General features: G+C 43.4%; 1 protein-coding gene across 1 annotated transcript; it reads left to right on the top strand.

Moving 5' to 3' along the window:
• The first annotated feature begins 1,408 nt into the window (after positions 1-1,408).
• On the top strand, positions 1,409-6,132 carry LOC106574881 (uncharacterized). The gene has a single exon (XM_082964429.1). It carries the CDS (start codon positions 1,537-1,539, stop codon positions 2,461-2,463), a length of 927 nt encoding a protein of 308 aa, XP_082820555.1. The 5' UTR covers positions 1,409-1,536; the 3' UTR covers positions 2,464-6,132.
• The last annotated feature ends 6,170 nt before the right edge of the window (positions 6,133-12,302 follow it).

Here is a 12,302-nt window from a genome sequence, read left to right as displayed (position 1 = left end):
CACTTTTCTTTTTGGTTACTACATGATTCCATATCTGTTATTTCATAGTTTGTCTTCACTATTATTCTACAATGTAGAAAATATTAAAAATAAAGAAACCCTCGAATGAGTAGGTGTTCTGAAACTTTTTACCGGTAGTGTATATCTGCAGAAATAAGACCGATCCTGCTTGTGTTGCCTGTTTGTTTTTAATAGCCTACTGATTCCGTGAGCACAAAGCCTCACGCAACATGTCGGATAAACAATTTAAAAAATTCAGCTGTTTTTTTTATCTTTGCTATGCTGTAATAAAGGCTTAACCAAACGTTTCAACAGACTCAGTTATGCTTATAATTTATTTGGTGTTGTTTACGTTGTTCCAAATAGTCAGAACATTTTTCCTGTAATCTAACAGCACCTATTTGGCACACATAATATGCACACAGCGCTTGCTTGGATGGGTTATTTACAGATGGGCTATGTACAGCTGCAGCGATCGGTTAGCTGCTCAGATAGCTGATGTTTAAAGTTAGTGAGGAAAATTATAAGTCTCCAGCTTCAGCAAAAATTATATATATATATATTTATTTATTTTTTAATTATTATTATTATTTTTATTTTTTGTTAATTATTCTATTTATTTTTTTGCAATTCGTTCCAGTCATTGAAAGTATTCCACAGAGAGGCTGGCCAGTTTTGACTCAATGTTGACTCAAGCTTCCCACAGTTGTAAAGTTTGATGGATGTCCTTTGGGTGGTGGACTGTTCTTGATACATATGGGAAAATGTTAAGCATGAAAAACCCAGCAGCATTACAGTTGTAGACACAAACCGGTGCACCTGGCACCTACGATCATACCCTGTTCAAAGGCATTTAAATCTGTTTTCTGTAAGTCACTCTGGATAAGAGCGTCTGCTAAATGACTAAAATGTTTAAAAAAAAAATAAAAATCTTTCTTTAACCCGTCTCCTTCCCTTCATGTACACCAATATGAAGTGGATTTAACAAGTGACATCAATAAGGGATCATAGCTGTCACCTGGTCAGTCTGTCATGGAAAGAGCAGGTGTTCATAATATTTTGTACCACTGACTTTTTTCTTCTGATGTTGTTCACACAGGTCACGTTGAGACATTCTCTACATCCAGAGAGCAACTGCAGGATGATCACAGAGCTAAGAGGTCTCACCACTGCCCACATTGTGAGGAGATTTTCCCATTTCTATCAAAGCTAAAAATACACCTAAAAATACACACAGGAGAGAATCTGTATTCCTGTACTGACTGTGGGAAAAGATTCACAACATCACATTCTCTGACAGTTCATCAGAGAGTGCACACAGGAGAGAAGCCCTACTCCTGCTCTGACTGTGGGGGGAGATTCTCTCGACAGAGCCACTTAAAAAGACACCAACATATACACACAGGAGAGAAGCCTTACTCTTGCTCTGACTGTGGAAAATGCTTCACAACATCATCTGACCTAACAGTTCACCAGAGAACACACACAGGAGAGAAGCCTTTTTCCTGCTCTGACTGTGGGGGGAGATTCTCTCAAATGAGCAGTTTAAAAAAACACCAACATATACACACAGGAGAGAAGCCTTACTTCTGCTCTGACTGTGGAAAGAATTTCTCCCTATTGGATTCCTTAAAAGCACATGCACGAATACATACAGGAGAGAAGCCTTACTCTTGCTCTGACTGTGGGAAGAGGTTCTCTCAACGGAGCAACTTAAAAATACACCAACGTTTACATACAGGAGAAAAGCCTTATTCCTGCTCGGACTGTGAAAAGAGTTTCTCCCAATTGGATAAGTTAAATAGTCACCAGCGAATACATACAGGAGAGAAGCCTTACTTCTGCTCTGACTGTGGGACTTGTTTCAGCCAAATTGATACATTAAAATGTCACCAGCGTATACATACAGGAGAGAAGCCTTACTCTTGCTCTGACTGTGGGCAGAGTTTCTCTCAACACAGCAGCTTAAAGAAACACCAACGAATACACACAGGAGAGAAGCCTTACTCCTGCTCTGAATGTGGGACGAGTTTCTCTCTACAGGACAGCTTGAAATCACACCAACGTATACACACAGGAGAGAAGCCTTACTTCTGCTCTGACTGTGGAAAGAATTTCTCTCGACACAGCAGCTTAAAGAAACACCAACGTATACACACAGGAGAGAAGCCTTACTCCTGCTTTGAATGTGGAAAGAGTTTTACAACATCAAGTGCTCTGACAGTTCATCAGAGAGTGCACACAGGAGAGAAGCCATACTCCTGCTCTGACTGTGGGGGAAGTTACTCTCGACTGGGAAACTTAGAAACACACCATCGTACACATACGGGAGAGAAGCCTTACTCTTGTTCTGACTGTGGTAAATGTTTCACAACATCAAGTGCTCTAACAGTTCATCAGAAAACACACACAGGAGAGAACCACACCAACAGATACACACAAGCCAAGACTTTTGCATATTAGAATCTTACGTTTTCGGGGGATTGACAATGGACCCGTTTTAAAGTATCCTTTTTTGGTAACAGTTCTCTCAGACCAGCTAAGATTAAAGTCACTCCATCACTTAATTCTCATTAAAGAAGTGGTAAGTGAATTGGATCAAATGAAGAAAGTGTGGAACACTACTGTAATCCTATTGTTTCTCACTGTGAGAGAACTGTGCAGAGGAAAAGGAGCATTACAGAATGTTAGCCTCTCTTTACTGATCAGTGTGCAGCTTGTCAGTTTTGGTGTGTTTTGTTAGCGTCTACTGCAAATATATTGAGATGACCTTGGCCCTTAGTGTTGAATATCCTCTTAGGTTTCTCTTGTTGAAACAATGGAGTCTGATGGTTGACTGTGTAGTACTGCTTCCCTCTGTAGTTTTCTGTGTGAATGAGCAAGTAGACACAGCATGTGTGTGATGATCAGTTTTCAGCATATATATATATATATATATATATATATATATATATATATATATATATATATATATATATACAAAGAATGTCAATAGAAAAACAAGTAAAAATAAATTAAATGCAGCTACTTTGCTGTTATTCTACTAACACGGTTTCACATGACTGTTAGCCGTAGTTGGCTAGCTAGCGATCAAGCAAGTGATAAAAAACGACTTGGTCGCATCCATAGATACAGAATAATAATACTTTGACTGGATCGAGTCTCTGGCAACCTATCCAATAGAATGAACGGACATCTTTTCTCAGACAGTCAAAATCATGAATCAGTGTGATTTTTATGGATATATACAAAGAAATGTTGATAGAAAAACAGGTACAACGACATGAAATGCAGCTAGTTTGCTGTGTTACCAGCGTCAGTTTGAAATGATTGTGTTTGCTGTGTAGATGGCTAGCTTCTCTGAACAGTATCCTGACCAGAGAGCACATTTTCTATGCCATGTGAAATCCAAAACAGCTTAAACAAATGCAGATGCAGCTACTTTGCTGTTATTCCAGCTGCACTGTTTGACCTGTTTTAAAAAAAAAATTAATTGGGTAACCCATTGTATAAAAGCAAATGTTCACTAGAGGTTGTGGACAACTTTTTTTTTTTTTTTGCATGGCTGTGCTGATCTACGGTACTCTTACCTATGACCGCAGCACAGCCGTGCTAAAAAATTGTTTTAGTATAGTCTGTGATGTGCCATCTGTAAATACGAATACATTTGTTTAAATTACGAGCCTAGTTGGTACTTCTGCATAAGTGTTGCTCTCCACTTTTCTGGAGGACCGAGTTTGAAATCAGTGGAATTAGAGTATGTTAGCTAAGGAGATGGAGAAAACCCATGTCTCTGGATTACATCTTCAAACTAAGGGCAAACAAGGCATCTGTGACAGGGAGACGCATCCATCCATCCATGATGAATACGGGTAAGATAATGTAGCTAGCTAGACTTTCAGATATTACACGTTTCTAATTTTGACAGTGGTTTCATTTCAAGCTAAAGTGTACTGTTAGCTATCTAGCTAACGTTAGCTGGCTGGCTCGCTAGCTTACATTACATGTATGATCTTATTATTTGTATCTCAGAGCCATTTGCTTTGCTAGTTATAGCCTAATGTTAGCTAGCTAACATTAAACCTGGTTGGTTAGCTACCTGCAGATTCATGCAGGGTAGTAACGTCATGAGTTGGGATTATGGTTAATTGTTTACCTAGCTAGCTACATGTCTTAACAAAAGACTCCACTATGCAAGTAACTATTTCAGTTGCATTTGTAAATTCAGTCTGAGTATGCCGGAGCGCAGAATAACTGATGAATTTATGAACGCTCAACACCAGTTGAATATGGCCAGAGTCAGTAAACATCTGCAAAAAAGCGTAAATAAATTGTTGCCTACAGCACAGTTAGTCACCAACGATCTGGATAACATGACAACAGCCTAACCAGCTAGGGCGAGTAAAATGGTCAGTTGGGTGTCCTCTCATTTGTGTCTGGAAGTAGCTAGCAAGCAAGCCAATGTTAGCCATTTAGCTGTGGGGCTAAAGCTTAAGAGGGTGTGAACGATGCTGAATGGGCAAAGAAGAGCTCTCCAGTAGGTACCAAAATATTCAAAGTCCATTTTCTCAAAAGTGAGGTTACAAGTATCAAGTTAATGGCCGATCTAGCCAAACTAAGATATTGGGGGAGAAGGACCTTTGTCAGGGAGGTGACCAAGAACCCAATGGTCACTCTGACAGACCTCCAGAGTTCCTCTGTGGAGATGGGAGAACCTTCCAGAAGGACAACCATCTCTGCAGCACTCCACCAATCGGCACGTGACATCCCGCTTGGAGTTTGCCAAAAGGCACCTAAAGGACTCTCAGACCATGACAAACAAGATTCTCTGGTCAGAAGAAACCAAGATTGAACTCTTTGGCCTGAATGCCAAGCTTCATATATATTTATTTATTTATTTATTTGGGGTTTTTTGCAAACATTTCTAAAGACCCGTTTTTGCTTTGTCATTATGGGGTATTGTGTGTAGATTATGTAACGTAACAAAATGTGGAAAAAGTCAAGGTGTCTGAATACTTTCCGTGTGTGTGTGTGTGTGTGTGTGTGTGTGTGTGTGATGTGGTAGCCTATTTCTTTCAGTTAATAAAGTCAACACAGTATTAAGATTATTAATAATGGGTTATGCATAATAAGCTAATAACTTATAGCCTCTGTCTCTTGTGCAATACGCACCTGTGCTCCGCTGGCCTCTCCTTAAACCCTCCTTAGCTCTTGGACTCGCATTTCTTCTACTAACAGACTATTGGAAGAGAGAAGCAAGCTCTTTTTTTGCTGAATATTAATTACAGCAGCCAATCGAACTCATGGGTAGTTTTAAAGAGGGAACGCTCAATGGTGGTAGAATATATAGCAGTTATTGATTCAGACCCATAACCATTCAATCTTCGTGAAGAGAAAGCCGTCTGCATCTTATTGTAGTCCTATATTATATTGTAGTCCTATATTATTCAAGCATGTCATTACAATAATAAAGATGAGGACAACAGGACTTATTTAACTGTTGAAAGTCAGGAAGGAATGAAGCAACCATAGAAAAAGGAGGTAGGCTAATAACATGAGGGGAAATATTATGAATCCATATGCATCTACCTACTAATTATACAAATGTAAAATAGTCCCTAGTATATTTCAAAATGATTATCACATTTGCTAGCTTATAATTGTAACTTTGTAGGCCGCATGTCCTGCACCAGATTGGCATGTTCTCTCCACAGTTCATGGAATGAAAGAGGTGAGTAATTCCAGTCCAGATAATACAATATAATACAGTCCACACTCAAAGATTAGCCTACTGGAGCTAGTTTCATGTATTTACCCAAAAGAGCATGGGCTTTTATGTTTTTCTGTGTGTAATGTGCGGTAGCCTATGTATTGGATAATGGCACAATCATTTGGGGCCCACCCCAACGACACTAACCACAGTCCTATCTCACACACCTCACGCTGCTCTGGACTCAGTCAGGGCCATAACAATACCAGTAAGAGGAACAGACTTAGGTCATCTTATCAATACAGACTGATTATCTCTGTGAGTGGTGACTCGGCCTAGTTGGAAGGTATAATAATGTACTTGTATGTTGTATTTTCATCTGAAGCATCCAGCGGGTTGAATAAATCTGGTTTGTGCTTTTACTAGTTGTCCGTCTGTTTATACTCTGTTCGTTCAGAACTTAACAATCGTTTCATTGAGACTACACTTGGTACACTTGATATTGCTCACCCAGCAGAGAATCAGGGATGAGGCATCATGATATAATAAGCAACTAATTCTCAAACCCTGAGAAATATGACATTTAATTGATTCCAAATGACATGACCCTCCCCTGAAATAAATGTACAAATTACTAAACCCTAATTTTTCTCCAGGTAACATTTGTCAATTTCGATCTCTCCCTAAGCGAATTTTGTTTTAATGATACTTTGAAACTCTTTTATTAAATTGTCTTTTAAAACTAGATGTATTATTTTTGTCATTGATGAATAATGTATTTGGATAACGGCATTGAACTTGATTGATCCGCTAATGACAAATTCATATTCTACATTCATTTGTGCTGCTCAGTCAATGGGTTATCTATACAGAAAATGTTTTTGTTTAATTCATAGCATGCTAAATCATATAAATGTCTATCTACCCAATGCATGTCACTACACCTCTACATGCCAATTAGCTAGCCTCCTTTCATATTTAAATAAAAGTGAAATAAAACAAAACAAATTCAAATCATTTAAAAGTTTTCTATGGTGCAAAAGTCCAGAGACGAAATGAATACCACAATTCAAGTATGACCCACTTACTATTGGGGAATGGAACCAGAGAGGAAGCTTGTGTTACCCTTTCCATGTCCCATTGTTCAGAGTGGAAGAGCTGTGAACTCACCTGTGATGGCCCACATCTACCACAACCTTTCCTATTGTGTTCGTAAGCACCACAGCATTTTAGGAAGCCATTTATCAAAATATGTTCATGCATACAGTACAATGAGAGGGGGTGGAATGCACAGAGGAGGACCAGGAGGTTGAGCTCAGACCTCTATTTTGGATTAGCATCCTATCCAGAGTTTCCAGATTACCACTGAGTACAAACCCAGACTGCCTTTCTCCTTCCACACTGAGTACAAACCTACAGTCACTGGGTCCTGATTGTGACAGTGGAGCCCAGTTTGCACTGCAGGATCCAGAGATGGCATCACTGAAGCTGGAAGACTGTAATCAAACACTGGAGCTGAATGTCATCATTAAAGATGAAGAAGAGGAGAAGATGGGAAATCTGTTATTCATGGTAAAACCAGGTTCCAGCTATAAATTATCTTCATAAATTTGACCTCCATAAGTTATGACACAGTCTATTGCTGTGTTGAATTATGACATTACACATCACAGAAGAACTTCCAACTGCACAAATGTAGTTATGAAAGTTCAATCAGTAAGGCTGGTCTGAATGGATCGTCACTTCATTCGTCTAGTAAACTCTATGGTGCAGTTCCCCGGACACAGATTGAGCCTAATCCTTGAATAAATTGCACTTTTAAACTGTACTAACTAAAATGGCTTATCTCAGACACGGTTTAAAATAGTCTCAGACTTGTCCTAGTCTAGATTTTAAAAGTCTGATTTCCAGAAGGATGATTAGAGTTAATCTAAACTCAGCTAAAAAGAAACGTCCCTTTTTCAGGACCTGGACTTTCAAAGATAAAAAATCCAAATAACTTCACAGATCTTCATTGTAAAGGGTTTAAACACTGTTTCCCATGCTTGTGTAATGAGCCATAAACAATTGATGAACATGCACCTGTTTAAGACACTAACAGCTTACAGACTGTAGGCAATTAAGGTCACAGTTATGAAAAATTTAGGACACAAAAGAGGCCTTTCTACTGACTCTGAAAAACACCAAAAGAAAGATCCCCAGGGTCCCTGCTCATCTGCATGAACGTGCCTTAGGCATGCTGCAAGGAGGCATGAGGACTGCCGATGTGGCCAGGGCAATAAATTGCATATCCGTACTGTGAGACGCCTAAGACGGCGCCACAGGGAGACAAGATGAACAGCTGATCGTCCTTGCAGTGGCAGACCACATGTAACATCACACCTGCGGGACAAGTACAGGATGGCAACAACAACTGCCCGAGTTACACCAGGAACGCGCAATCCCTCCATCAATGCTCAGACTGTCCGCAATAGGCTTAGAGAGGTTGGACTGAGGGCTTGTAGGCCTGTTGTAAGGCAGGTCCTCACCAGACATCACCGGCAACAACGTTGCCTATGTGCACAAACCCACCGTCGCTGGACCAGACAGGACTGGCAAAAAGTGCTCTTCACTGACGAGTCGCGGTTTTGTCTCACCAGGGGTGATGGTCGGATTTGCGTTTATCGTCGAGGGACTGAGCGTTACACCGAGGCCTGTACTCTGGAGCGGGATCGATTTGGAGGTGGATGGTCCGTCATGGTCTGGGGCGGTGCGTCACAGCATCATCAGACTGAGCTTGATGTCATTGCAGGCAATCTCAACGCTGTGCATTACAGGAAAGACATCCTCCTTCCTAATGTGGTACCCTTCCTGCAGGCTCATCCTGACATGACCCTCCAGCATGATAATGCCACCAGCCATACTGCTCATTCTGTGCGTGATTTCCTGCAAGACAGGAATGTCAGTGTTCTGCCATGACCAGCGAAGAGCCCGGATCTCAATCCCATTGAGCACATCTGGGACCTGTTGGATTGGAGGGTGAAGACTCGGGCCATTCCCCCCCAGAAATGTCTGGGAACTTGCAGGTGCCTTGGTGGAAGAGTGGGGTAACATCTCACAGCAAGAACTGTGAAATCTGGTGCAGTCCATGAGGAGGAGATGCACTGCAGTACTTAATGCAGCTGGTGGCCACACCAGATACTGACTGTTACTTTTGACCCCCCCTTTGTTCAGGGACACATTATTCCATTTCTGTTAGTCACATGTCTGTGGGACTTGTTCAGTTTATGTCTCAGTTGTTGAATCTTGTTATGTTCATACAAATATTTACACATGTTAAGTTTGCTGAAAATAAACTCAGTTGTACAGTGAGAGGACACTTCTTTTTCTGCTGAGTTTAGATCTAACAGTGGGGAACCATGAGGACCTAGGCTACCTGCCACCCCAAGCTTGCTGATATATCTTTGCTGTAATGTTCAGCCAGCCGGCTTGCCGTTTCGTAGAGCACATCATCATCTGCGTTGGCCAGGGTAGTGGGATGGATGGAGTCAAACGGACTCGATGTTGCCCGCAGGCTTTTAAATCTGTTTGACAGCTGGTGAATAACGATGTCAAGGTTTGCATTAAAGACGTTGACTCTAAAACTACTCTCCCCATCAGACAGTCGCTCGTCCTCGCATAGCTCATCAGAGTGTCTTAAAATGCCTTCTGAGCTCCCCATTTGTCGGCAAGGGTTTTTGCAGTGACTTTGGCCTTCTCAAAATCATGCCGGAATCCGGACAGGACCTCTATAATGTCCTTGAGTAGGCTAACTGCCCTGTGCAGGTCTACGTCTGTGGCCTGTAGCATTTTGGAGACGACGTTCACATTTTCTAAAATTGCTGCAAGGAAGGGGCACTCCGATCTCCGAACAGCCAGAAAGGCTCACAATACGCTTAATCTAGCTTGGCCCAATAACATAACCATGTACGTGGTAGTTTGATTCCAGCCTTGGTTGTAGTGGTGTAATACGACTAGGAAAAACACAGCTTTTTCGTCATCTCTTTGGAATGGGACAGTAGGTTTACACGAGCCTAATAAATAACGTGCCGTTTAACTTTTGGATCCACATTTGTTGCATAATGTCAGTTGGATAGGTAAAAAGGCTGTCTGTCCCACTTCCACCTGTTTCCTCAGCCGCCACAATTCTAGCTCGTCCTGCTCCTCTTCCTCCTCGCCCGGCCTGGGGAAAGCTTGTCCGGCCTGGCTTGTGCTCAGGTTCGTATCCGCCGATACCTGACAACCTGTATCCTCCTCTGTCAAAGTTGCTTCGTCTGGTACGATGGAACTGTCATAACCGTCGTATTGAACAGACCAAAGTGCAGCATGTGCTCATCTTCTTTTATTAGAGTAACGTGAACACTTAAACAAAAATAACAAAATGACACACGACAGTTCAGTAAGGTAACATAGACTATACGGAAAACAACCACCCACAACCCACAGGAAAAAACAGGCTGTCTAAGTATGGCTTCCAATCAGAGACAACGAAAGACACCTGCCTCTGATTGGAAACCATACTCGGCCACACATAGAAAATGAACATAGAAAATGAAAACTAGAACAAATCCCCATGAAACAAACCAACCCCAAAACACACAAAAACAACACCCCCTGCCACGCCCTGACCATACAACAATGACAAATGACCCCTTTTACTGGGCAGGATGTGACAGTACCCCCCCACCCCTCCCCCAAAGGTGCAGACCCTGACTGCACCTCAAAACAAAAAACCCCACAAAACAACCCCAAACCTAAAGGGAGGGAAGGGAGTGTGGCCACCGTCAACGACGGTTCCTGTGCTACACCTTCGCCAATCCTCCCACTACGGAGGTGGCTCTGGCTCCGGGCGTAGCTCCCGTTCTGCGCTGCCGACCCCCGCTGGAGGCTCTGGGCTGTAGACCGTTGCTGAAGACTCTGGGCTGCAGACCACCGCTGAAGACTCTGGGCTGCAGACCACCGCTGAAGGCTCTTGGCTGCAGACCACCGCTGAAGGCTCTTGGCTGCAGACCACCGCTGAAGGCTCTGGGCTGAGGAGCATCGCTGGAGGTTCCGCGCTGAAGAGCGTCTCTGTAGGTTCCGGACTGGGGACCTTCACTGCAGGCTCCGTGCCATGGGTCATCACTACTGGTTCCGCGTCATGGATAATCACTGGAGGCTTTGCGCCATGGATCATCACTGGAGGCTCCGGGCCATGGGTTATCACTGGAGGCTTCGTGCCATGGATTAACACTACAGGCTCCGGGCCATGGATCATCACTGGAGGCTTCATGCCATGGATTATTGCTGGAGACGTCGGACCATTGACCATCATTAGAGGCTTCCTTCGGGGCGCTGGAACTGGTCTCACCGGACTGGGGAGACGTACTTCGGACCGTGTGCTCACAGCAGGCACCGGCCTTACCGGGCTATGGTGGCGCACTGGAGGTCTGCTACGTGGGACTGGTATAGGAGGCGCCAGACTAGTTCCACATACCTTCGGGCTAGTGCGGGGAGCAAGAACAGGGCGTACTGGGCTATGGTGGCACACTGGCGGTAGAGTGCGTGGAGCAGGCACAGGGTCCACTGGGTCTTGGAGGCGCACTGGAGGTCTGCAGCGCACGGCCTGCACAACCCGCCCTGGCTGGATACTCAACTCTGCTCGATCACTGCAGGGTGCGGGCACAGTTCGCACCGGCCTTTGTATGCGCCCTGACGACACAGTGCGCGTCACCGCAAAATACGGTGTCTGCTCCATCACTTGCTCCTCATAGTAAGCCCGGGAAGTTGTCTCAGGACTCCATCCTGACTCTTCCCAACTCCCCTTGTGCCCCCCCCAGAGCCTCCTCTCATCACCGCTCTGCTCTTGCTGCCTCCACTTCTTCCGATGGACGGCGATTCCATCCCTTCTGGATCTCCTCCCATGTCCAGGATCCCTTGCCGTCCAATATCTGCTCCCATGTCCATTCCTCCTGCTGCTCCTTCTTACGCTGCTTGGTCCTTCTTTGGTGGGTGGTCCTGTCATAACCGTCGTATTGAACAGACCAAAGCGCAGCGTATAGAGTGCTCATCTTCTTTTATTAGAGTAACGTGAACACTTAAACAAAAAATAACAAAACGACACACGACAGTTCCGTAAGGTAACATAGACTATATGGAAAACAACCACCCACAACCCACAGGAAAAAACAGGCTGCCTAAGTATGGTTTCCAATCAGAGACAACGAAAGACACCTGCCTCTGATTGGAAACCATACTCGGCCACACATAGAAAATGAACATAGGAAATGAAAACTAGAACAAATCCCCATGAAACAAACCAACCCCAAAACACACAAAAACAACACCCCCTGCCACGCCCTGACCATACTACAATGACAAATGACCCCTTTTACTGGTCAGGACGTGACAGGAACAGCTTGGCCTTGGCTCACTTGACCCGCTAAAAGCAGCTGCTGGCGACGATAAACCTACATCCTCTTCTTGTCCCACTACATTGCTTGTGCTAGCAATGGCTGTACTTGAACTGCATTTGAATCTAATTGCATTTGAATCGAACTGCATTTGAATCTAATTTAACACGTTTTGATACCTC

Source organism: Salmo salar, chromosome 17, assembly GCF_965601325.2.
Source record: "Salmo salar chromosome 17, fSalSal1, whole genome shotgun sequence".
Lineage (NCBI taxonomy): Eukaryota > Metazoa > Chordata > Actinopteri > Salmoniformes > Salmonidae > Salmo > Salmo salar.
This window is presented reverse-complemented; position numbering and strand designations above follow the sequence as displayed.